Genomic DNA, 27,100 nt, shown 5'->3' on the forward strand with positions numbered 1-27,100 from the left:
TCATCCTGGTGGGCCAAGCAGCTCCACGTCCTTTTCAAGCCACCTGATGGTGAAGCCTTGAGAAGCCAAATCATAAATGTGGGCTGAGAACAGGCCTACCCACATGGAAGAAATGCTGAGCTTCAATGGTAGTTGAAGCCATTGTAATTCAAACAGAAAGAGAAGAAAATGTTCACTGCTACTTCTTTTGTAGCCCTGCTGGAGCAGTCATCAAGAAAGGGAAAGCATGGTATTCAGTCACTTCCTCAGCCTGACCAGGTTCAGAGCTGCAGCCTTTGCACTTCAGCAAAGCTTGGTGTAGGGGCAGCACCAGGACTGATCTGCTCCTCACCTGGATCATTGCATGGCCAATAACTCAAGGTTTCAGAAGCATGTCCCTGTAGGCCACTGATGAGGGCACTCCTGAAGGCACTCCCAGGTATGGGTGGTCCTAGGCTTTAGTACCAACTCAGTGCAAAGACTCTGTGACCAGACCCTCAGCATGGGAAAGGACTAAACAGACTAGTTACTGTGCAAGTCTAGGCTGAGGTCCCTCCTCAGTTGGGAGTTGCAGGAGTCAGGCCTTTGAGTTAACTCCAAACTGAGGAAGGAGCTAAACCACGATTCCACATGCTGGCTTGTTTTCTGTGAAAGAATGAAGTGCCTCCAGAGCTAGATGGGGTTCCTGTGAACCTTGTTTTCAGTGAGCTACTTAAATTCCTTTGTACATCTGAGCTGTACAAACATAAAATGTATCATTGTCCAAATCTGAGCTGTACAAATGTAAAATGTACCATTGTCCTCATTTTAAAAATGGAGAACTGAAGAAGACGAGCCACAGGAAGCACAAGACAAAGCGGATTTAGGTGATCTGGATACTGTCCTTAGTCTGAAGCACATATGACTAATATAGGTCTTTAGATTCCTAGTCCAATGTGTTAATCTCATGATCATCTTTCCACTCCAGTTGCATGAATAGATGTGCCCTAGCAATACCTCTTTCGGCTATTGCTAGGAAAGCAGTAAATGGTTTCATGGTCTGCATGTTTTTCTCAGACTTGCAAACATTTCAAGGAGTAATATCATTTTTAGGTTGCATACGAAAATGTTTCTCTGTTTCTGGAGTGTTTTGCATGTTCTTGTTTGTTCTTTTATTCATCTTTCTGTTGCATTGCAGTCCAATAATAGGCCTTCCTTTTCTCACCCACCCGAAGCTGGAAAGTTTTGTTGTACCCACGCCATATCAGGAAAGGCCAGGTACGCTTGTGTAGTGCTGGTTGTGCTTCCTGCATGTGCAGTGGGTCATTGGCTGTATTCTGCTCTGTAGGTTGACTCCTATGATGTGACTGTGGAAGAAGACCTTGGAGAAATTCAGCTAATAAAAATTGAGAAGCGAAAATATTGGTACCAGGATGACTGGTACCTTAAGTATATCACTGTAAAAACGCCACTGGGTGACTATTTGGAGTTCCCGTGTTACCGTTGGATTACAGATGAAAAAGAGGTTGTCCTTCGAGATGGAAGAGGTGAGAGCCATAAGAAACCTGATTTCCTGCAGAACATCCAGAATTCTTCCACCTCTCCTTTCCCTTTCCCCATGTAACCTCCCAACCTTCCCTCTCACATGGAGACCCGCTGCCAGTCCTCTTCTGCATCCTAGGGAATGGGCTTTCCCTGCTGACTAGGACTGCTTTCTGAGCAGTTTGTTGGGCTGGGCACTGGCAGTTGAGTTGGATATTTTGGGAAGCACATGCAAGGAAGAGTCCTTACGCTGGCTTGTTACACTGATCTTGAATTTGAAGGCTGACCCTAATGCCAAATTTTTGTCTGCTCCACATCTCCATTGCTGGAAGCCCTTTTGATCTAATTAGAATTAGTGTCCCATCTTCGTTTCATACTAAGCCCCTAAGTGGCCCATGATTAATTGCCTGTAAATTGTCTTGTTTTCTTGAGAGTGAAATAAAATCCCCAAGTAGGCTGCTCAGCAGGTGCAAGGACAGACTTGAAACAGCAGCTTCACTTTTCACCCCTTCTCTTTGCATGCTGTCAAGTCCAGGAGAAGGCAGGGTGAGATGGATATGACTGCTGCAAGTAGTGGTGACCAACTGAGAAAAGTGTTACAGCACTTCTGTGCTCTGTTCAGAGTGGCCTGTTGACCTGAAGCTTGTGTTTTAACTGTCTCTGACTACCTACTTGCTGTGATCAGGGTTGGGGCAGCCGTTTGTCACTGATGGTTGCTTGTTCCCCTCTGTGCTTCCTAGGGTAGGTTGGCTGCTGTAGTGGTCTGCAGCATGAGTGCCTGACAACAGCAGAAACAATATATGAGGTGGTAGGAAGTCTTCGCATTAAGTTTTTGGCTACTCCTGGCAGAGGAATTTTGTATTTGAAGCCTTTTGTCCTATAATCACAACTATGTATCAGTTTATTTTTGGTCTCCAGAGGGACTTTCCATTTTTCATAATTGGATTTATAGCAACTGTAACACTTCCATGGAAAGCAGCTTTACATGGCTTTCACAGTATGGTGAGGTAAAGGACAAAAGCAAGTGAAACGCTCTTGGTAACTTGAACACAACCAGCTGGAAACCATTAGCCATATACGTTATCAGTTGTATTACCTCTGATATTTCCAACTCCAACCCCCAAACAGCTATTTCCATGAAACTCCTGCTGGCTTTATCTGTCTTCCCATTTGTGTATGTAAAGTGAGTCATGCACCTTGCCCTTTCTCTGATCACTAAGGGGGTCTCTGTGTTACTTAATGGTATAGTGAATACATGGTCAGAAGAGCAAGCTGTCTGGAAATGAAGCCTCACTGGTTTTTCTTTCTCTTCCCATGATAAGAAAATATGATTATTGCCCCAAGCTGACAGGGGAGAGCACAGCTCAAGTAGAGAGGATAGAAGATGTTCGCTGGAGATGTCTTTTAGCAGAGAAGATTAGCTGGAACAATGTTGTGATTTCTCTTATTGGTGAGAATTCCCTTAGATACTGAAATGTAAAATTAATTCCCATGACCCTATTCAGACCATTTAACACTAAATATGTACAGCAAGTGTCTACACTAGGAATCCAGGTTTTGCATCCAATACAGTTGAGACAGATGTTCCTAGTTTGAGATAATTGCTCCTTGGGAGGCACCAAGTTAGGAGCTTATCTCCTTCCACAGATTCTCTAAGAACCTGTGTTTCTACTTGAGGTGGATCGTGTAAGCATTTCCCACAGAAACTTTGAAAAGGTATAGATTGGAAGTTTGAAGGTTTGGAAACTTTGCTTTCCTCCTCAAGACCTGGGCAGTGATAGGTAGAGGAACCTCATAACCCCGTCTCTTTCCCCTGTTTCACAGCAAAGCTCCCCCGGGATGACAAGACCCAGATTCTCAAGCAGCACAGACGCAAAGAGCTCGAGACCCGTCAAAAAACGTACCGGTGAGTTTCCCATAGCTCCCCAGAAGGTCCAGGGCCTGTTCTCATCAGGTCAGATGAGACAGAGTATGTTCAGATTATCACGTTGCTTTAATTACTGGACTGCTGGATAAGAGAAAGCATATATGGTTTTTACTTAGATGTAATTCACTGTAAGTGAATATCGTCCTGGTGCAAGTGGCATTACGAGATACCTGAATCCCAGATAAGCCTATCTGGAAGGCTTGAGTGGGAATGCAGTGGTACAGTCTCTGTGTGGGCCCTCTGGCACACAGTTGTGCTTTCAAGGAAGATTTGAAGGCAGATTTCATTTGCCTTTTACAAGCAGTATTCCAGTTTTGGAACGTGATCTGAACATGTCAGCTCTTAGCGGAGCTTTTTGGCTGCTGCAGCAAGCTAGTTTTAGTTGTTTTCTGCACCAGGGTGCAGTGGAAGATCTCGCCCTGCTTGAGTGGACTGGAATGTGCTATCAGAACACAGTTGTGATACCCGCCTTTATACTGAAATAGACATTCTTTCCTAATCAAGGTCTTCCTAATCAGTGGGAAAATGCTATCATAATTTATCAGTGGGTAACTCCAGAAGGCATTAGACATTTCCTTTTCCTGGAGACATACTCTCTGTTAAAATAACAAAAGTTTCTTGCACTTGCAAGAAATATTCTCTCCTTATTATGAGAATAAGGATCAGAAGGACAGAGGGTACATTCAGAATTGATGGATTGAGGCTTGGTGTTTGTGTTGCTGATACAATTTGACTAAGAAAGGATCTTGCCTACAAATTATGGGAAATAGAACAGAGGAAAATATAGTTCAAAAAGAGGTGTGGCACAAAATTTTATTTACATATGCAAAAAAGAAGGCAAAACCATTTGTAATTCCAGGAAAATAGCTGTTTTCAATTCAGATACATTACTGATAACACACAAGAGAGTCTGTGTGTGGCGGGCAATTTGGAAATACCATTGAAACAGTATTCTTTACAAATCGCCTTCTTTTATTTTGGAGTAAAAATGGGATACAGTGCAAGAACATACATGGCAGAGAATGCGTGCAATGACAATTAGGAAGTAAGACTCTTCTGAGGACCTGAATCAAGACTATCTGCGTCTCTTGGAGAGTTGCCTTTTGGAGGAACCTAAAGACATGTCTGAGTACTTTCAGCTGCTGTATCTCAGTTCTGCAAAAATGTAGCCACAAGAATGAGTGTGCATTGGGCAGCTGTCTGTCTCTCTGTCCCCTCCCCTCCCAATACATTTGCAGCTACTGCCAATTTCAACCAAATGTGATGAGTGTTTGGAAATACCACAGATATTAAGTTACTTCAAGTTTTGTGAAGGTAGGTGGCCAAGTAGATGCCTTCCATTGTACTTCAGGATTCTGTAGGGTACTGGTAGGTATTGGTGTGGTATAAGTCACTATTTTTGGCCCAAATGAGTCTGCCACAAATTCACGTTATAGAGTTGAGTAGTGTAGGTAAAGTAATGACACAGCTCTTGTGCTGGTAAGGTTATATGGTTAATCCAACCTCTCTTGTTTTCTCAGCTGGAAGGAGTGGCATCCAGGCTTTCCCCTGAGCATCGATGCCCATTCTCACAGTGATCTGCCTCGTGACATCCAGTTTGACAATGAGAAAGGAATTGACTTCATTCTGAACTACTCTAAAGCGTAAGTGCTTGTGGAACTTCAGCAGTTTTGCAAAATCTCTTTTGGGGCAGGGTAAGGATCTGATCACCTTTTAGGTTTCACTGAAATCTCAAAATTGGATTCTTTTCTCCCAGCTGGATCTGCAATCAATCAAAGTAGGAAAGAATTGAAGAAATTTTTTTAAAAAATATCAATATTTTAAGCTTTTCACGCTGGGAACTGACTGAGGCTCTGCGTTCTCATTAGACACTGTTTTGGCTGTAGATGGATGGAGGAGGCACTGGTGATAAGCGTAGGAAGAAGGACTATTGGCACCTGATACCTTAGGCTTTTGACTTAGTTCTCGGGGTCGCCTCCTAGAGATACCTCTCTCCCCTGACTGTTTGCGGTAATTAAGCCTTTCAGTCACATACCAAAAGAAGATGGTATCAATGCACCCTTGAAACCCTGCTGAAGAAAAGCTGTTCTGAGCAGCTCATCAGCTAACCACATCTGAGTGTAATCTGCTTGGGGCAACAAAGTCACTGTCCACCCACTTGCACATGTCATATCATTGAAAAAAACAGAGTCCTGGCCATTGGATGAGCCTGAATAATCAGTCCTGCAGAGCTCTTTGAAATAGTACAGGGTTAATGAGGCAAATAGGACCTTTCTGACCTGTGAGTCCTCTTCTAAGCTGTCTCACATGCCCAGGTCACATCATGCTATCTCAGACATCCCACCATATTATCAGATGGTGGGATAGTCTGAGGTGAGACAAGATTGGTCCAAGATCACCCACAATTTCTACTGTTAATATGCTGGTCTCTTCATATTTTGGAAAGGTGTTCCTCCCGTTATTTGGGTGATCAGATGGAGATTTTGTCATCAAGCATAGATTGGTAAGAACTAGGGAGTTTAATAGCCACGCTGAGAAACCTGCAGCTTCTAATAACAGTGAATACTTGCTAATCTGAGTCCATCTGGGGAACTGGTGGTGACTGAAACCTTGCATGTCAGAGCATTCTTGGTATTACATTTATGCAACTGAATTTCATTACCAACTCCCCCACACAATGGAATGAGGCTTTGTAACATCAGGAAATCTTTTTTCTTTTTTTTTAGCGGAATAAATCTCCAGCAGGTGTGAACAGGGTGATGGGTGTGTTTCTGCAGCACATATGGCTGGGTGAACCTAGATCTTTCAGAGCTAATTGGAATAAGGCAGCTGAATAGCTTTGAAGACCAGGGGTCTCTAGCTTTCTATCTCGTGCAAACTAGGATGTTAGGAGAATGATGGAATGGGCCGTAGAGTGCGTGCTCTTGTAGCTTTTTAATGCAATACTAGCTGTTATACCAGAGAAGTGGCTGTGGGTTCACACAAGGAGTTAGATTAATGGTACAAAAGACAGACAGATGCCTCCTGCCCCCCAAGCTTACCCAGTGGCACATGTATTGCCTCAACTTTATATCTATGTTTAGACTTCCGAAGAACCAAATCTCTCATCTTTAATATGAGCCAGAAGCTGAGGTCCCTTCTCACCTAATGAAATACCTTTTTCCTCAAGCAGCCCTTTAGCATTCAATGGATTCTTAAAGCTTTAAGAAGTTTTAAAGAGTCTGGGGCCTTAACCATAGGCCCTTGGAAAACCCTAGACTCTGATGTTCCCCTTCCACAGACAGGTATTAGAACGCAGCCCTGCAGGGGCCTTTTAGTCAGCAGATAATGGACTTGATAATGGCCGTCAGAAATAGTTCTTTGGGAAAATAAGTTAAAAAAAAAAAAAGCAAGAAAAATAAGCCGAGAAAACTGTGGAAGTTTACATAGTATTTTTTAAAAGGCAAGTCAATTTTTTTTATAAGGCCAGAAGAGATCATTCTTGATCTGTAGTCAAGAATTTAATACAATGCAGGCCAGATTACCACAGCCAGTCTCTAATTCTTGGTTTAGCTTCCCTCTGTGTGCAAACTGATAAATTAAATTATCAATTTGAATTTATCAAATTATCACATTTGATAATTTCACTTACTTTACCGCCCAGAAAGTGCTGGGAAGAGACCCCCATGCATATCTGTGAAGTGCTCTGAGATTCAATTAGGTGGGACAACAGTACAACCTGTTCACCATGAAACAGAGCTGGGGTGAGGCCATCCTGAAAAAGGGAAAAACCCATCGTAGTTGTTGTGTTGTCCTATTGTGAATAAACCTGTGTCAAAACCAAGAAGAGGTTCCAAGCAAAGGAAGAAAGCAAACACTGTGCAGCTCTTCTCTTGGCCCAGCTTCAGGAAGCAGTCTAGCTCAAAAAAGGCAAGGAATAACTCCTTTAAGGGAAGAGGAGAGGTGTGAAAATATACAAACCCCATGCAAGGTCATGGGGCTCTTTTCTTGTAACCCTAGCAATGGCATGGTATTCCAAACTTTTACAAATCCTGTGTTTTCCAAGAGCTGTTGCTTCTAGCATGGTGTTAGCCAGTGCAAACCAGGTGTTTCCCAGTTCATTTAGGAGATCTGAGTGATGCAGGAGCAACAACATCTGAAAGCCAGAGACGACCGGTTTGCCGTTCGTAGACATAACCAATTTGGAGGCTACATTCCCCTTCCAGCAATCCCGTCCTGCCAGTCTGTAGCATATTGTCAGAGAACAGGAGTCGCAGCCAAGTGAAACTTGCAAACGATTCAACAGAGTGCAGGGACATCTATTTTTGTCATTGGCTGTAAGGGCACCTCCCCATGAAGTAGGAACCTGAAACTTTATTGCAGATAGCCAGCCATTCTGGAGAACTGGTATGACACAAGAGATTTTTCCAAGGAACAGCAATGCTTCTTGCCTGGCACATTTGGCTGAAAATCTAGACCTATGCTTTTGGTTGGGTGACCTGTGAAAAGGTTTGGAGAATGACTTTGATAGCCTTGGGACTTTGATAGTGCTTTGGGAACTTGGGACAACTATCTGCATGAATGGAGTGGAGATACATGGGGGAAGGCATGGGGTTTTCCTTCAAGTTGGGTGCAGTAGGAAGGAAGACAGGGAGGTGTGTTTGGAAATCCAAGAGCAGGTGTAGAGTTGCAAGGTGTAGCAGTGCGCAGGGAGCACACTTAAGGAAAAATGTGAGAGCTGTGAGGGTTATATGAGACTTAGGGAGTAGTGGAAGAGGGGAGGGGAAAGCCCTTTTGCTTGGGACATGCAAAACTGAACTTAGAAAGAGGGAGATATGTCTCAGAGATTCCTTCTGCTCTTGCAAGATTGGATCTTTAGATGCTTTTGGCAGTGGATAATTCTGTAAGTTTACAGGATTAATCGTGTGTAGGTGGGGATAATCCTGAAGGTTTCCGGTGCTGATGTGACCTACGCTATCTAGCAAACGGAAACCCTCACCCTGGATTCTGTGCCAGAAACGCAGGCTTGCGTAGCTATTTTGGACCAGTGTTGCATTTGGGCAGATTAAATTCTACAAGCAACTCTTGGCCATTTTTTCCTTGCTCTGGTTTCTAGTATGTGCCAGAGACATCTGAGAAGTACTTGATTTCTTGGGGAAAACAGGTTTTTATTTCCTAAGTACTTTGGAAGTTTGTTCCAAGATAGGAAATGTGAAAGACTGCTGCCTTTAGGAAGTAATTTTTGAAACATCTGAGAATGAATGTATGCCTGGCATTTAGCGGGTCAAACCACAGCAGGTTTGTGACTGGATCCTGGGTGCTGTGCCTGCTGCTTGGTTTGATCAGGCTAATAGCCCCAGGTAGGAAGGGCACCCTGGGCAGGAGAGGAGCAGTACATACTGGTTCATGTGTCTGGTGTTTCCTAATCTCAGAGCAGTTCTGAAGGAGGGCAGAGGCTCTACAGGACCTTTAGTGGAAACTCTGATATGAGACAGTCTCAAGTAACTCCTCTCAAGCTACTGAGTTATGTTGTTTAAAATCATTTAAACTTCTGGTCATGGTCAATGCTTCCTCTGAAGTTCATCTGTGATTCAGATACACCTAGTATCTATCCAGAAAGTCCTGCCCAGTAGTTACCTCCCTTTGATCCTTGTATGATCATTCTGTGTCCTTGTCAGGTGTGAAGAGAGGTCATCTCCTGTTCCAGGCTAGGCAGTTGCCTGAGTTTATGCCTCCAGGCCCTCTTAACTTTGACTGCCACCTGCAGCGGCAGAAACAGTCCATTCTACATGCACCCCGTCTGGGCTCATTGCAGAAGCAGCTCCTTTGTCTGGGTTATGGTCATGCTGATCTAGAGCCCTCCTCCAGATTACCACTTGCTCTTTTTCCAGGCTTTTGGTCCTCTTCAGCCATTTCTAATCCGGTTCTTTTTAAGGTGCCTCAGTCTAAGTTTACTGATTATAAATCCACCCTCCTGGGATTCTTCCTCCCTCAAATTCTGTTTGGGAGGATTTCCTGCAACACTGTGACCTTTCTTTACTCCGTTATCTGCCCTGCTTATCTTTGTGCGATGCGCGTGCTTTTCTTTGCGCATTTGAAATGTTAGTGGAAAGCCAACTTTCTTTTTCAAATCCATTATTTGCTTTCTAGTCAAAATAAATGATTTCTATTTAATAACACTTTAGCATTTATGTAACGATTTAGGACTTGTCATCTCATACGAGGTGAACTTGCTTGACTGTGTTGTAGACACTTTGCTGAATTAGCACTTTAAGTCAGACGTTTCTGGCTCCCAGCCCCCCATGTTCATGTGATGTCTGCAACCCAGTGACTTGGTTCCTGAGGTTAGAGATGAACGTCAAGTTTAACCAGCAGCTCAAGTAAATAGAAAGCTCTCAAAAAACTCAGGCCTGACACTACAGGGATCCAGTCTGGCCTTGGTCACATAGATACTTACAGGAGCTGTTCTCTGTTTAGGAATACTGAGTGATCCTGCATTGTGTTTGTTCTGACTTTGTGCAAATCACTCAATCCCCCTTTCTGAACTGGTGCTGGTAATGATCTTGGCACTTCTCCGCTGATGCTAATATTGACGATGTGTGAAGCACTAGTTTTTCTGACTGTAGTTTTTATATGACATAGGTCTTAAAGCACTATCATTGTAGACTGCCGAGAACTCCTCTAGAATGGAGTTCAGTAAATGCAATAGCAGGGACTTGGCCTTTCAGATGCCTTTGAGGCTTGTGTGTAAAGGTACAGCCAACAAATTTAGTTCTGTAGGATGACCGATCTCACATTCCACCACTGAAAAATTTATTGTGTGTAGGTATATAAAAGGGTGGAAAAGAATGGGGAAGAGTATTGAGGAAGCTGGAGATTATTTTTTCAGAGATGTTTTGTTTTGGTTTATTTTTAGGATGGAGAATCTTTATGTCAACCGTTTCATGCACATGTTCCAGTCTTCCTGGAGTGATTTTGCAGATTTTGAGAGGATCTTTGTCAGAATCAGCAACACAATCTCTGGTGGGTTTGTCAGCATTTGCTCATGTTTGCATCGTAGAATGACTAATTAGTTGTCTTGTACATGCCTGATTAGGATGCAAGTGGCTGACCTGCACTTTTTGCTCTCCCATGGTTTTTCATAAATAAACTGTGATCTCAGACTGCTGATCACACCAGCAGCCTGCAAGACCAAAAAGCAAAGCTATGATCTCACACAAACTAAAATTACTGGGAATTGCTCAGTGACCTTCTCCATCCTGAGCTATACTGGAGGGCAGGCCAGTTGGGCATCATTAGTCCCTTTTGCCTTTTAGAAATGTATTTTCAGATATGTGCAAGTCCCATAGGACAAATTTTCGTAAGTATTTCGCATCTAAATCTAGAGATAGCTTAGTGGGAGAGCATATTAGCTGTTAAGGCGTTTTTGAAAGTTTGGTTGTGTATGTCCCACTTCAGCCATCTAAATACATGGAAAATCGCCAAAGAGGCACGTTTGGAAATGTTCTCCCCTAAAGGCAAGTACGAGGGTGACCTCCCTTGCCTCTTCCACAGACCAGATCAAAGTCTGTTGCCTAACATCCCAGCCATGTGCTCAGTCCTGGTTGCACTGCTGCTAACAGTCCCAGCTTCTCAACCCTGTCCCCACACGGGGAGGGTATCACTGCCTCAGTTCTGCTGTCATAACCTCACCTGTAGCTCCCCTCAGCCAGTTCTCCTGGGCCGTGCGTGTCAATGACATGGGGCAGCTCAAATGCTTTTCAGTGGTAAATTTTTCCCAACAGGGATCATTTTGACAAACTCGTTTCAGGCATGAAAGCCCATGCTGTTAGGCCAACAGATCTGGGGATGGGTTGCAAAGAGCTGGGAATGACCTGGGAGCTGTAACTTCTTCACCTGGTCCTGCTGTAGCCAGGATGGGCTGTCACACCAAAACCCGAGGAACCGCGGTTCTTATCGGAAATTAGTGCAAGCTAGGCCTGAAAAGGCTTGTGGCATTTATCCAAAATGTCATCTGTTTTCAAAAATGTGTCAGAATTAGTTGTGCGTACTGCATTAAATGTCCTGCTGTGCTTGCCATTTCATACTTACATCTCCTTACTCGAAGACAAAAATCCCTCTCTAAGAGCGCGAGTTTCACTTTTGTATTCAGGGCCATTCCGTTCCTGCAGTATCTTTCATACTGTTAAAAACTCCGTTGATGTAGTATTAACATATCAAAACCAAAGTACTTCTTCTCTTTAGCCCTGTTCAATATGGAAATCTTAGCAGTTACTTGAAAACCCAGTAAAAAGAATTGCAGACAGACATGGATTTTGAAGTTCATGGTGTCACTTCTGTAAAGCAGAGCTGGGAAGCCTTTGATTTGTGAGCCAGACCCAACCTTCTACTATCGCCCATGGTTACATTATTTTACTTTATTTTGCTGTATTATTGGATGTGATAGATACACAGATGCTATAAATTGGTTAGCGTGTGGCTCCTCAAATGTGTGTGAATAGCCCGTTCAGACTCTGCAAAGGAAAATACTTTTCCCTCCTGCTCTGAAGTTTTGCTCCTCTTCAGGCTGCCTAAGGACCAGTTATCAGAAATAAGAGTAATTTCTGCAGTCTCGGGTATAAAATAAAGCACACAAGGTGGCCAGATCTATTAAAAACTAATTACAGCAATTCGTTACATTTAATAAGATTGCTTCCTAAAGTACTTTTAACACAGGAATAAGATACCATCTCCAATTAATTTCATTGATAACATTTCCATACTCATGAGGAAAGCTCCAATTCTGTGAGTTTTAAACGTTAAGCATTGGTCCCAGTTATGTTAATGCAACTCTGAATCTGCTTAGTTGCAAGCCTTGACAGAAACAGGGCTAATGGAGGAGGTGGTTTAAGGCATTTTTCAGTCATGCAGTTTCTATCCAAGGTGATGAGTCATTTTTCACTTGGTGTAGACTTCCCATACAGCTCCAGGCTCATTTTGCAATTGACAGAGATGATGTAAGTGAACTTTAAGTAATCTTAACTTTTTTCCGCTCTGTTAGAAAGCATTGTGAGTTTTGAGACTTTTTTTTAAATCATCACTGCATTCCTTCAGGTCTATCTTTTTCATCCTTTCACCCTTTGGAGAAAAATAAATTACTTTCAGAAAAAGTTCTGCCTTGTCTGAAAATAGGCAATAGTGGAAAACTTTGCTTGCTTCATTTTTCCCCTGAAGACACCAATGGGATTTTTCACATTAATCATGTTTTTTCTGACTCTGAACCTTTAGGCTGAAGAGGCGACGTGACATTATGAAACAGAAAACTGCAATTGTGGAAAACATCCAGTAGTACTACATATGTAATAGTAAGGAGATGGAGTACTGGAAACTAGCATTTTATTAAGAAGAGATGTTAATCTGGGTTTATATTAGCAATTGAAAAATAAAGAGAGGGGGGAAAAATGTTAACCAAACCACACAACCAGTGAGCATTTTTACTAAGAAGCCCAAAATCAAACCCCTTCCCCAGGTACCCCTTACCCAGCTCCAGCTAAGAGAACTGCTCCAGCCACTGCTGTTCTTTATGCTCTGTATTTCCCTTCTCCTGCCTGTGCTATCTTTTTTGGATTCATCCCTCTGTACTGCACACCCTGAGAATTTAAAGAGTGAGATTTAAAAATATCATGGAAAACCTGAGGAGGTGGTCTGCAGATGGAGAGTGTATTCTTCATAGGAGTGGAATATTTTACTCCTCGTTGCTTCTGTACATGGAGAAACAAATCATTATGAATTCAATTCTTCTCGAAGTGAAAAGCAAATATTACATCATCCATTTAACTTAAGTGATTTTTCTGAAAATTCTATGGCACCTTGCTACTTTCTTTAGTCAAAGTTGCAATGCAGTAGAACAAAAGGTGGGGAGGAAGGGAGGAATCCTACAGTGCTGTAGGATATTGATGCAGTGCAGATATTGATGCTGCAGGCTTGTTTTTCGTTCAGAATACGTGATGCAGCACTGGAAGGAAGATTTTATGTTTGGCTACCAGTTCCTGAATGGATGCAATCCTGTGCTGATCCGGAGATGCACAGAGATACCCAAGAAGTTGCCTGTGACTATGGATATGGTAGAGTGCAGTCTGGAGAGGAACCTGACCCTGGAGGAGGAAGTGAAGGTGGGGCTCTGAGTGAGGTTAGATTTAATCTGTTCCTTCTCATATCCTCTAACGTCCAAACCCTGTTCTAACTGCCTTCTGCCACATCTCCTCTCTTCACGCTGTATGGTTGGTCATGGCAAAGCTGGTTGCCTCTGCAGACTGGCAACACCTGTGTTGACTGTTTTCTCCTGCTATCCTAGAGCTGCAGGCCATGCCTTTCTCCAGGTCCATTTAAAGAGATGTCACCAGGAGGTGAAGGGTCCTTTTTCAGTGGTTTCATCTGAAAGGCTAGGGATTGACCATCTGCCTCAGAGGGGTAAAGGGCCTCTCCCTTTCCTGGTAGGGTCTCACCTGCTTGTCACCCGGAGAGTTGAACTAACATGCAGAAGAAGGGTTGGCAAGGGTGGTGCCTTGCTTTTGTTTGTACGATGAGCACAGGGGTCTCTTCAGCTGGCAGTGTGAAACTTGTTTGCATCTTAGTGTCACCGCATGAATGCCAAGTACTTGGTTGTTCTTTGCTGAAAGGCTAAATATCAGGCTTAGCAGACACAAGTCAGGTAGTTTTTGTAAAGGTGCTTGCTCTCTCAATGGCATCATTCCTGAGCCATCATGAGCAAAGGCAGGCTGGTGGCCGCTCGTAACCACAAGGCACAAGCCAGCCTCTGGCTGAGATTTCCCAACCTTTGTTCCGAGCCTTGCTGCTTCCACTCCGTTAAAACACATCATAGTTTTGGTTTTGTTTTTCCCCTCAGCAAGGAAACATTTTCATTGTGGACTACGAGCTGCTGGATGGTGTGGATGCCAACAAAACAGACCCGTGCACCATACAGTACTTGGCTGCACCCATCTGTCTGCTGTATAAGAATCTGGAGAATAAAATTGTACCCATTGCAATCCAGGTGGGCTTTCTGTCAGGGTCTTTAAAGGGACACATTGCTTGTTGTCTCATCTTAAACATGAATGACTTGGGATTTTGTATTCTTTTTGTATCTTTCAGCTTGGTCAAAAGCCTGGGCCAGACAATCCCATATTCCTTCCTTCAGATGCCACATATGACTGGCTGCTAGCTAAAATTTGGGTTCGTTCATCTGATTTCCACATCCACCAGACAGTGACCCATCTCTTACGGACACACTTAGTCTCGGAGGTATTCAGCATAGCTATGTTCCGGCAGCTGCCTGCTGTGCATCCCCTCTTCAAGGTTGGTTCTTGCATGAGGGGGTGTATGTGGGTTAGGGAGGTTATCACATTAGCTTGATAAACCAAAAGGAAGTCCTGGTGATAGCTAAGCTGAGATAGCTTGGCTGGCTGCACTGCAAAGCAATGTACAGCTAGCCACCAGGACTTCCAGGACTTCAAACTTTACACCTAGTTGCTGTTGAATTCAATCAGAGAATTTTCGTTCTTTCGTTGTTTGTCCCATTTCACAGCTCTTGGTGCCACACATGCGGTTCACAATAGCCATCAATACCAAAGCCCGAGAACAGCTTATCTGTGAATGTGGCCTTTTTGACAAGGTAAGTAATACCTTTGCAAATCTTCTTTATTCTCCATACGTTCCATACGTGTTTTTATCCTTTAACAATCACATATTGCCTTGTTTCTCAACCTTTCTACTAAAGGGCAAACATAACTAATACCACCTGAGAAACTGGCACACAGAACTGATGCCTGAAGTTAACTCATTTCTTCTTGTCCTAAAGATGGTGTCATCTTTTACCTCTAAGTGGCCAATTCAGAACTGGCCAATGTCAGTAGTGAGTCAGTATCTCACTTACTCACAGCTGATGTGGCTTTGGGGTATGAGTGTAGGAGTGCAAGGTAACATAATACGCACATACATCCCTGCACATGTATGCACACAGTTAAGTCCCCAATTTCTTTTAAGTACTCAGTTATTCATCTTGGGGAAGGGTGGTGAGCAAAAGAATTTGTGAATGCAAGAGAAAATTTGCTTCACAGAGAAAGAGGTGTAAATAAGAGAGATTTCTAAGCTCGCAAATACCGCGTGTAGATTACAGCCTGCCTTCTTGAATTGCCGTAAATAGCAGATTTGCTAGGATTAAAACTCAGCTTCATCTGAGTCAGTGAAACATAGCTGTTTATCATGGACTGTGGTGCAACTCTTGGGTCAAATCTGAACATCTAAATCTGACTGCACTGGTATTTAACACGTACCCAGCTCTTCCTCCCTTGGCTCCACCAGAAACGACATGCTGCATCTAGGAACTGCGACAGGAGGGCATGCAGCAGTCTCTGTGACAACATGCTAGCAGCAACTGGGAAGTTTGGGGAGGTTTTAGAAGTCCTTTCAAAGAGGGAGCCTGTGTTTCAGGACAACTCTGTCCCCCTTATACCTCTGGCACCAGACCAAAAATAGCTTCCATGCTCCGGAGTTTTTCACCGAAGGAGAAAAGAGAGGTTAAATCCAGGCACCTTCCTTGTCTTCTGTACTCCACTGCTGACTGTGGAGACCTGGCAGGCACTGCCATCCCTTTGAACAGAAGCATGTCCGTACCCTGTGCACGTGGGATGAGTGTGTGGCTAAGACCTGCCAGCAGGGATCCTGGAGTTCCAGAATTTGTTGGTTCCGATGTAGATGAACAACCAGCCAGAGGACAATAAGTGTAAGCTGAATACTGCTACAGCGCTAGCATCATATCCTAGAAAAGCAAAATTTAGAGCTTTTGTGCAGTGATTATCTAAAGAGTTTTGCCGTGCCATTTGTTGTGGACATGCTATGTTTTCCAAATGTAACGTATACTGAAACCCTCGCCAATCCTCATCAGCAGCCACTCAGCAGGACTGATCTCCTGGTTTAAATTCCAGGGTGGCTAACAGTAGTCTGCATCTCTAAATACATTCTCCTAAACCACTCTGTAGCAGCATTGGGCGGTTTAGCAAAAGCCCTGGTTGCCAGCCCTGCTGGCTGCCTGCCTTCATACACACACCAGTTCTGGAGCATAGGGCTGGCAGAAAGTGCTTTGGGTTCAATACTTCGATGTTGCTGTGCTTTATTACTGTATTCCGTTAGAAGCATGTGCTGTACCTATGGAGAAAATGTGAGTATTAACAGTGATTCATGGGAGAGGTGAGAAATCTCTGAAATCAAAATGCACGGTTGCAGTAGACCTTTGCAGTTCGGTACTTGTTCGTGTAGAGGTGTGGTTTTCTCCTTGAAAAACATATTCACCAGGATTTTGAATACCGTCTCCTGCAAATTTGGAAAGCCAGTGTCGGCCAAAGTGAACATAATCTCCTGCTGTTCCTGTCTTGCCATTCTTCCTGCAGGCAAATGCTACAGGCGGAGGAGGACATGTACAAATGGTGCAGAAAGCAATGAAGGATCTGACTTATAGCTCCCTTTGCTTCCCTGAGGAGATCAAAGCTAAAGGGATGGACAGCAAAGAGGATATCCCCTACTACTATTACCGGGATGATGGCATTAAAGTCTGGGAGTCTATAAAGAGGTAACAGACTGTAGTTCTAGCAATGGCTAATAAAGTCACTGTCGGAGAGGCACAACTTCATTTTCTCTCTCCTCACTTTACTCTTCATCACAGCCTTGTGAACAGCACCTGGACTGTTTAGTCACGTGGAGCCTTTTCCATCCAGCATATCTCATCTGAGGAAAAATATATGGTCAAACAAGCCCTCATTCTTGAAAGACTGTTTATTCCTGCTCTTTTCAGCCCTGTTTTCTTGCATTCTGTATTTCAGAGGCCCGTTTATAAGTATGTACTCTTCTATAGGATTTCACAGAGCTTAGTGAGTTGGAATTTAACCCTGCAAAGGGAATTTAATTAGCTTTTTTTTTTAGCTATGCACAAACCAAGAGAGAACCCAGCTCTCTGAGCCAGCCATGTGAGCTTGTCAAGGTTCTTGTGGAGTGGAAATGTAAGCTTGGCTTGCACGAGGGAGTTGTGTTAAGAAACCAAGTAAATTAGGCATTAACTGATTTGAGCAAAACCTTTTTTAAAATACCTTAAAATTGCAAGGCCCGTTTTGTCAGGAAGGGCAGCAGTTCTGAGTCAGGAGAGGTACAGAAGGGCTGCTCTACCATACAAACGTGGCTCCTTTTCAGATATGAACCGCTGCCTCAGAATGGAATGGTTCATATGGGTTTTATTCTACAGTGGCATTTCATTTAACAAACAACGTATTTTTGCATGACATAAATTTCATGCTAAATATGCAGCTGTTTCTGGTCACATGGCTTTTGAAAAGCATTTTCATTAAGAATCGTATCTTTTGTGTAGGGGGTTTATAATGCAAGCATAATATTTGAAGTGTTGGGTACATCTTTATCTCCTGTGTTTTCTCTGTGTTTTGGCAAGGGGTTATCTTGCAATATTTCCTGCAATTGTTAGTGCCCATTTGAGAGAAAAGGAAGTTATAACTTTTCTGTGGTTGTTTTTTTTTTATGTAGTCCCTCTTCTCTTTCCTGTGTTTTCTTTGCTGTTTGAGGTATGCCTTTTCAAATATCAGATAGTACTTAGTCAACTCAATTTAGTTTGACTGTTTGTGGGTGTTAACCTAGCTGGGGAAGATGTTACACTGCCTCAGACTTGGCTGCGAGATTTTTTGTAAGTGAATGATTTGGTTTATAAATGGCTTGGGCAGTACCCTTCTGAGTGCGTGATATCCTGACCCATAAACCCACGGTCATGCGTGTGTCTAGTCATCATGAATCTCCTATGCTCTGCAGGGGTGTCGGTCTCTACTCTTTTGATGAAATAACTTCTATCTCCAGCGTTGCTTCACATGTGGTAGATGGCCTAGACTTAAGAAAGCTGATAAGGGTGTCCCTGTAGAAACACTGAGGGTCACATAGCAATTTTTAAACTCCTTCTCTAATACACAGCTTTTTACTTCTGATCTAACTGCAAGGTAGATATTCGAACCCAAAATATTCCAACCCAAAAGGCCTCATCCACACTTCATACACTAATTTACATTTGCAGGGAAGGAGGTCTAAAATACTGCCGTTGTGTAAGAGAAGGATTACCTTCTGTGTGCATTTGGCACAAGCCAAAATTACTTAAACTCTTGGAGTTTATGCAGTTGTTTGTCTACCTCAATAACAACTCTTGACTTGGTTGGCTAATAGAAATCATACTGACAGATTTGTAAAGGTCTCCAAATTGCAATAAATTTATAGCTTATTAGGGGATAAATCTGTATTGGATAACAATTCTTAAGCCCATCAGTCAGCTTCCGCAGTCAAATGTTTCACCCTATGGGTTGTTGTCAAAATATTTAGCAAGAGATTATAGGTACCTGCAGAGCTAAGAGAATATCTCAGCATAGCTCAGTTAACCAGTCATTCAGTCATGAGATGCAAATCTGCTGGAAATCAGGCTTTCCTATTTTCACTGCTTTCAGAACTACTTCTGTTATCTTGGAGTATTAAGAGGTGAATTCGCCTGGGAAGCTTGTATAGAAGGAGTGATTTTGAGAAGAGGAACTGAACAGGGGGGAGATGTCTGCTGTATGCAGTGGATGTAGGAAAAAGGTCTAGACCTCTTCTCCCCAAGAGAAGTTTCCTGGGCCACCCCCACTTGGGAGTGTGCCACTTGGGTTTTGTGAAAAGGATGTGCGGTAGGAGGGGATCAACTATTTGTATGGTATTCAGGAGCAGCTTTGGAGTATCCCACATACAGGGGATGGTGCTGGTATCACAGTTTGAAAACCCCTGTTCCCAGTGTGAGAGCCATGTGGATATGCCAGAGGGAGTCTGTATTAAGTGAAGAAAAGGATGTAGATGTGAAGACAGAGGTCTGGGCAGGAGCAGAGCCTCAAATAAGAGAATAAAGTGCACAGGACTGTTCAGGGGATGCAGTGCGGCCCAGCGTCTTTTTCTTGGGGGAGGAAGTGATGCTGCAGTCAGAAGTGAATCAAAGTTGCCTCTGTGCATTCCCACTGCTTGTGGGAAGGAGGTAGGAGGGTGTTGAGACCTGCTCTTGCCCTTCTTTCTTTCCCCGTGCAGCATCTGCCTCTTCTGCAAGGTCAGTAGAAGGTCTTCAGGGAATGGCAGGCTTGCTTTCTCTTTTTTGTTTTGTCTTGTTCATTTGTTCCTGTGTCTGCAGTTTTGCAGAGGATGTGATTCACATCTACTATGAGAGCGACGAGGTGGTGTGTGAGGATGTGGAGCTCCAGGCCTTCATCAAAGACATTTACGTCTATGGGATGAGGGGCGTGAAGGCTTCAGGTAAGGTATGATGGCCCAGCCAGGTCTGCAGCTTGTCGAGTCCCTGCTGACAGCAATGCTGCATGCATAGCGTGCCTTGAACTGTGGAGACCCTCTCCCTTCTTCGCCCAAAGATGCTCAGTTTTATGGGTGAGACCCTGGATCAGGCCCTCCCTCCCTCAGGAGACAGCTCCTTCCTTCGCCACAGATTCTCACCATGAGCTTGGGCAACTCGTGTAGTCTCTCTGTACACTGGGGATTAGTCCTTTGATCTTGTCTGCTCATGCTTTAAGCGTTAGGGGAGGGCCTGTCTATATGTGCTGCTGGAACCTCCAGGCAGACTGATAGAAACTACAAGGAGCAGTGAGGCCCCCCTTGGATCCTCTCCTCCAAACCTTGCACCAAATAAGTACAAGTCAGAACCTCCCCAGGAGTATCTTGCTGCACTTCGCATTTCTTCAGCATCTGTGTCATCGCTGAGCTGTTCTGCTCTCTTCAAGAGAAGATACTCATATTTCTTTCCAAGAAATATTTTCCTTTGCTCTGTCTTCTCTCACTGCCTCTCATTTCTTGCAAACCATTACTTGGCTGTGGGAGCTCTCACCCGTAACACGGCTCTATTCTCCCACTCTCCTGCCTTTCCCTAAACCTGTTTTTTTCTTCCACTCACATTTTGTCCAAGCAGGTTTTCAGGAATTTATACAGGAGGGTGGGGATTCTTTGTACTGTCCTGACTGATCTACACCTGGAAACACCTGTTGGCCAGTGATCTGGGGCAGATGGCTTTGGCATTGCATGCACATGTTTGTGTGTGAGACCTCCAGGCAAAACTGTGATGTTTCCACTCATTACCAGTATGCGCTGGTGTATAACAGCCTCCTGGGCTCTACCTGCCTGGACGAGCAAAGGATTGGGGGACACCTAGTTGCTAGCATTTTTGTTTATTTGGTTGTCTCTTAGGAAAAGCTTAGAAATGGCCTGCTAGTGGGAACTTCATGCTTGACCTGAGCATCTTGATATGGGACAAGTACTGAGCCTGTCCAGGGCTACAACTGGGGTGGGTCACTACAAGCACCACTGGTGGCAGGACTGCCATTACAGGAGGGAAACCTGCCAGGCCTGCAGCATCCCTTTCTGCACTGCTACCACTCCAAGGGCTGGGGCAGAGAGCAGGGGGACTTGGCTGGGTCTGTAAAGAATGGAAGGAGGATAAATGGGGGAGTCTGCTGCACCTGGGGCTCCCCCTCCAGTCTCCGTTCCTGCCCTGGGAGGGCTGCCCTGACTGGGAGGATGCCAAGCCCCTTTAAAGATGAGCACAGTGTGCTTAGGATAGCAGGACACAGGAAGGGATGGTGCATTCTCTCCTTTTTGGGCTTGGTGGCTGGCCAGAGCTACCATGTGCCTCTTCCCCCTCTAAGGTTGAATTCACATCTGCATCAGGTTGGTGGTGGAGATGTGAAGCAGCTGGCACAGGCAGCCTGAGCATGGGCAGCTTGCCCCAGGGTGCTGACAGGTCTCTGGGAATCCTGGGACCTGTGGTCACATTGGGCTGGGACAGGGAGTACAGCACGGGACTGTGACGTAGTGGGGATAAGAGAGATACAGGCTTGGAGGTGCTTTGGTGGCAAAATATTTCCCTAGTCCCTGACTACTCCCTTCTTTCTTTATATAGCTCCGTTTGATTATTCCCCTTCAAAGACAGCTTGATGCAACTATTTCTGTTCCTCATTCTGTTGTTTCTCTTTCAGAAGTTCTCATTTCCTCACTTCCCGTTTCAGCAAATAAATTCTCCCTGCACTCTTTCTCGCAGTGCACTTGATCACTGAGCCTCGGACCTTTATAAATACAAGCACATGGTCATTTGCTTTTTGGCATGAACCTTCCCTGCTTGCACTGCAGAACTGAAGAGAAAGGGAGCATCTGAGGTGCCTGCCCTGTGGACTCTCTGGGTTCCTTGCTGCAGGGTAGGTAGGGTGAGAGGACAGGGATACAGTATTTTTTAAAGGTGTAATTATACTTTACCTTTCCCTTAAAGAAAGCCACGTACTTTGGAAACAGTGGTGATGCCTCACAAACCTGTGTGAGGTAAGGCAGGATCACTCTGTTTTTACAGCTGGACAGCCAAGACACAGAGAGGTTGAGTAACTCCCGTTAGACCACACAGCAAGATTCAGAAAGAGAATGCCCTGCTCTTCAGTGACTGCTGTACAGTCCTCTAACTCGTGCCTTTTGAGTAGCTGATTACTTCTGGGTAACTGCGTTACTTCATAGCTGCGTTACTTAAGATTTTCTTCTCCCTCATGTAGGGTTTCCTAAGATGATCAGGACACGAGAGAAGCTAGCAGAATATCTCACGGTGATAATATTCACCACATCGGCCCAGCATGCAGCTGTGAATTTTGGTCAGGTAGGAATTTCTTGGAAGACTGTTCTTCTTTCTGGGCTGGGAGATGCATCTACCAGGGCAAGGTCTGAGAAATGTTTTTTAGTAGATGTGCAGACATTACGTTACTCTTTCTGGTCAAAATAACTGCAGAGCCATCTGCAAATCCCCATGAAGCGTATAGAAACTGAATTATTTTGGAAGCTGAGAAAGGTATTTTTGAGTCCTAAACAGGTACCAAAGCTCAAATTTAGGGGTTCTAGCTTGTATATTTTAGTTTTAATGATTTTATTATGGGGAACAATTTTTTTGAGCATTTAAATGTGTTGCTAAGACCTCTTTTAGAAATGCTGAAGGGTTCAGGTGCACAGTCTAGCTACCACGCCTTCCAGACACCACCTGAACTGCCCGGGTATGTGCTGGTAGTCTGTGGCACATTCTGCAATGAAATGCAATGAGTTATGCTAAGTGGCTTTGCTTTGCATTTGCTGTGAGTGCATTCACGGGTAGCTACTGTGGGTTGCTGTTGTAAGCTGCACTAATTTGGCAGTGTGCCTGTGCCGAAGCAGCGTACATCCCATTTTCAGATGTGGCTTCGGGAACATGTGCAGCACAGCTCAGTGCTGTGATTGCAGTTCATGTCTCTGCATATGCCATCTGTCTTTGAGTTGGTGCAGCTGGCTACTTCCAACAGCTCAGTCCCAGCAGTACAGTGATCTAGCTGGCCTAATGGAACATTTACCAAGGGTCCCGAGTTAACTAGTCGAAAGCTGCTGTGCCCATCTGCAGGACCTCCACTTCTACTTTATGCAGCAGCACAGACAGGCCTCTACAAGGTAAAGTCTCATTGAAATCAGCGGGACAGGAGTCCAGATCCTCAGTACTTAACTCCCGCTGACATACATAGAAACTTGAAGCAGTACAACTGTGAGGATCTAGGCTTTGGTCATGTATGGTCAAGTTTTCAAAAGCACCAATGTGCTTAATATTCCCAATGCATGGAAAGGGCATTGCTGCTCATTTCTTGAGTTTGCAAGCCAACTGGCAACTTTGAGCTTCCTCTGTGATGTTTAATGTGTCACATACTGATAGCCTGTGTTATCCCTGCCTGCCTTTAGTGACATATATCTACCCTGAAACTGTAGTAACAGCCTGCCTTTCAAATGCTGTTTCTTCCAACATCAAGGCATTTTGGAAAGCAGACTTCACAGCCAGAAGCAAATCTCTTTGTCGGGCTGTATTGCACAGAGCTTCTTCACTGAGTGGGTGGTCGGTCACTGGAACAGGCTTCCCAGGGAAGTGGTCATGGTGCCAAGCCTGTCAGAGTTCAAGGAGCGGCCAGATGATGCTCTTAGTCATATGGTTCAGTTTTAGGCAGTCCTGAGAGGAGCAGGGAGTTGGACTCGATGATCCTTATGTGTCCCTTCCAACTTGAGATATTCTATGATTCTATGAGCTTTTTTTTGGCACATGTTCTGGCTTCAGGCGTGAATGATCTCACAGATAATCAGGGAGACCATCTTTCCTATGGTAATTATTCCCAAACACGTTCCACATCACTCTCCATGTTGACCCTCCTGTCCACCCCTGCAGCTCAGGAGCCCTGGAGCAGGTCTAGAGCCAGGTGTCAAATGATCCACACTATTCCTGTGCCACAACCATGACCAGGGACCTCTGCTACTATTCACTTCTAACCTGTCATTACAAGTGATTGAGACATCTCCCAACCTCCCCCTCAGGAAATCCTGTCTGTTTAAGTACCACTAAGAAACCTTCGCTTAATATTGCCCCAGCTATCGGGGTTTAGCAGAGAGCCTTCAGAAAATGAGAGGGGGAATTTGGCATGCAGAGGATATTCAGCCCATCAGCAAAAGGGTCTTCAGCCATGGGAAAAAATGGCAGAGAGAGAGGGCTGAGGGTAGGAGGAGATGGCTATGCGTTGGAGAGAACAGATTGAGCACAGTGTAAGCATGGCACGCAGCTGAAATGGGACTTTGCCTCAGGCAGGGCATGGGGTACGTATGAAGGTAATGAAAAAGTGCTTGGAAAAGGAAGAGTTATGGTAAGTGCAACATCTCAGATGGTGGCAAAACTCAGGGTCATATCTGAGGCAAACTGAGACATCACCATCCCACAACACTGAAGCAGGCCAGAAGTGATTCTGAGTTCCCACTCTGGTGCTCACCATGGCCACATCCACTTGCCATATTCCGTGATGCACCAGCGTCCTTTGCCTCTCTTACTGCCTGACCACAGTACTGTGGGCATGTTCTTAGAGCAAATTTCGCAGAAAAGAGCAACTGGAGAAAAGGAGATTTTATCAATCGTAGGTCTTTTATCAGAGGTTGCCTCAGATTATCAGAAGAGACCTTTGTTTAATAAAATAGCTAAGTCCTTAGCCTGGCTGGTGAATCGGGGCTCTGTGGCACATGCCTGTGGTTAGCAGAATAACTACTCCCATGAAGGCAACCCAACTCTTTCATTTCGCAGAAAAGAGCAACTGGAGAAAAGGAGATTTTATCAATCGTAGGTCTTTTATCAGAGGTTGCCTCAGATTATCAGAAGAGACCTTTGTTTAATAAAATAGCTAAGTCCTTAGCCTGGCTGGTGAATCGGGGCTCTGTGGCACATGCCTGTGGTTAGCAGAATAACTACTCCCATGAAGGCAACCCAACTCTTTCCATAGGGACTTCCTTGTCTCCTTCAGTTCTTCTCTAGAGCAACTCTCTGTCCTTTAGTTAGTATCTTCTCTTTCTGAGAGGCTCATATTACAGAAGCAAACCCCCTTGTGTCAAGACTCCTGATTTTCTTTGCAGTGTTCCTAAATACCAGCCACTGTAGCTTTTCACTGTGCTGTCTTGCTTTGTTGTACAGTATGACTGGTGTTCCTGGATTCCCAATGCCCCACCAACAATGCGCCGCCCTCCTCCAACAGAAAAGGGGACCGTCACCATCGAGCAAATTGTGGAGAGTCTGCCAGACAGGGGACGTTCTTGTTGGCATCTTGGAGCTGTCTGGGCCTTGAGCCAATTCCAGGACAATGAAGTAAGTTGACCTCCCTTCTCTAAGTGGTGGAGATGTAGGTGAGACCACGAGGGCCATGGCAAGACCACACGGGCTCACGAGATTGTAGTGCTGCTCAGTGCTTGACTGGACCATGTTTGCCTTTCTGTGGAGATGTATCCATGGTGTGAGTTTGCCCTTGTTCTGCCAGATGCAACCCAGCTCTGAGCGAGAAGTCGTATTTTTACTCTGAGGCTGTGTTTCAGCCAAAATAAAAGTTTCTAAACTCAAGTATGGCATTGCTGAGAAAGGATGCTGGTGTGGGAGGAAGAGGGCTGCAGAGGCACAATGGTTTTCTCCACTCCTTGTCCCAGCAGTGCTGGTGGAGAAGCTACAGCACCCCTGTGTCCCCATGTCCTGTCGCTTTGGAAAATCTGCCCCAGTGCCACATGCACTACAGTTGTGGCTTATGTCTGGCTGGTACGGAGTGCAAACAAAACAAGCCTACAGGACGCTTTGCAAGCATGGTCTATAGCCATTTCCCACATGTAAAATGAGGTTGTAGGTACGCGGTTGTCTCACTCAAGGGCCGTGTCTGGAGGATGTATTTTGAAATCTTTAAATGGAAGATGAGGAACAGAGGGTGCTGCGGAAGTTTTTCTTCAAGAAGAAAGCAGATTTCAGCTGAGAAGCTAGTAGTATGGGTAGTAAAATGGGAAATAGTTACCTAAAGCAGGTAATATGCCAGTATGCATATTGGCAATGCGGTATTCAGGGCACCCTTAGAGTCCAAGCTGACTAAAGCAACTGTCAGGTTGAACTTTGAAGGACAGTTTTAAGTCAACGGAAACTTCCATTGTCACTGAAAGAAGCAATCATCTTCCTTTTTCATCCCTGGCTGTTCATTCCCCTCCCATGCTATCCTTTTCTTTAGCAGCACAAATGTTTGAGTGGCTACACAGAGATCTGGCTTGGGAAGCTGATGTGGCTGACCCCTATCCTGAAAAAAGTGCTTATTTTTCAGTGGATCAGCTCCCTGCAGGTGGAGGAGGTGCCACATAGACGCCTGAACCAGCACTACAAAAAGATGCAGGGATGAAACGAAGCAGCTAGTGGTGGAGGGAGGATGGGACAGCATAGCATCTTTCATTGGCACTGCCAATGTAGGCTAGCTTAAATATTGATAGTACTGTTTTAAAAGTAGCATTTCTGAGGCTCTGGGTGTTGTTCTGCTGGATGACATAATGTTGAAACAGAATAGCCTTTGCTTTCTCAAAGCATGATTTCTTGGTGTTTTTCAATTAGCTGTTTCTGGGCATGTACCCAGATGAACACTTCGTGGAGAAGCCGGTGAAAGAGGCTATGGCAAAATTCCGCAAGAATCTGGATGAGATCGTCAGTGCCATCGCCGAGCGCAACAAGAACAAAAAGCTTCCTTACTACTACCTTTCCCCAGATCGCATTCCCAACAGTGTTGCTGTTTGAGCAGATAGCCCGGAGAGTTTGGAGGCGTGTAAAGCTAATGATCTTTCCTGTTACATATGCTTCTTTTCAATGAGCTTTCAGAAATGGATAAAATAAGAAACCACCCTCTCCATTAGAGCTGACCTATAGTCTATTTGGACTTTCAAAACAAATTTGATTATGACTGATCTGGCAGACATAGTCTAGTTGACAATCCTCTAGGTCAACTTTGTTACAAGTTTATTTTTCCAAGATTTTTTAATTAATCTTAGAATCAATATCCATGTTTCTGTTAGCTTTCCTTCTCCTGGTCAAAACAATATAATCACAGATTCACTTATCTTATTCAATGAAAGTAGTATCATGAGCAATAAGCAAGTTGCATCTTTAAAATCCTTCCTATTTTTAATAGGTGATACTAGTGACATATAAAAATATAATCTTTAAAGTTTATGCATTGTTTTTAATCTGATTAAAACAAATGTTAAATATTTTCATTACAACTGTGAATGGCCTAATCA

The 27,100-nt window shown here is 44.3% G+C and overlaps 1 protein-coding gene across 1 annotated transcript; it reads left to right on the plus strand.

Moving 5' to 3' along the window:
* Nucleotides 1-1,306: 1,306 nt before the first annotated feature.
* Nucleotides 1,307-26,823, plus strand: ALOX5 (arachidonate 5-lipoxygenase; the record flags this gene model as incomplete). Its single annotated transcript, XM_009577291.1, has 13 exons — nt 1,307-1,505; nt 3,325-3,406; nt 4,948-5,070; nt 10,323-10,429; nt 13,385-13,557; nt 14,292-14,438; nt 14,537-14,740; nt 14,970-15,056; nt 16,831-17,009; nt 19,629-19,750; nt 22,036-22,136; nt 24,987-25,157; nt 26,421-26,823. Coding segments are annotated over 13 exons (1,875 nt in total), but the record flags the coding sequence as incomplete, so codon positions are not given.
* Nucleotides 26,824-27,100: the final 277 nt, after the last annotated feature.

This window comes from Fulmarus glacialis, unplaced genomic scaffold, assembly GCF_000690835.1.
Source record: "Fulmarus glacialis isolate BGI_N327 unplaced genomic scaffold, ASM69083v1 scaffold49784, whole genome shotgun sequence".
Lineage (NCBI taxonomy): Eukaryota > Metazoa > Chordata > Aves > Procellariiformes > Procellariidae > Fulmarus > Fulmarus glacialis.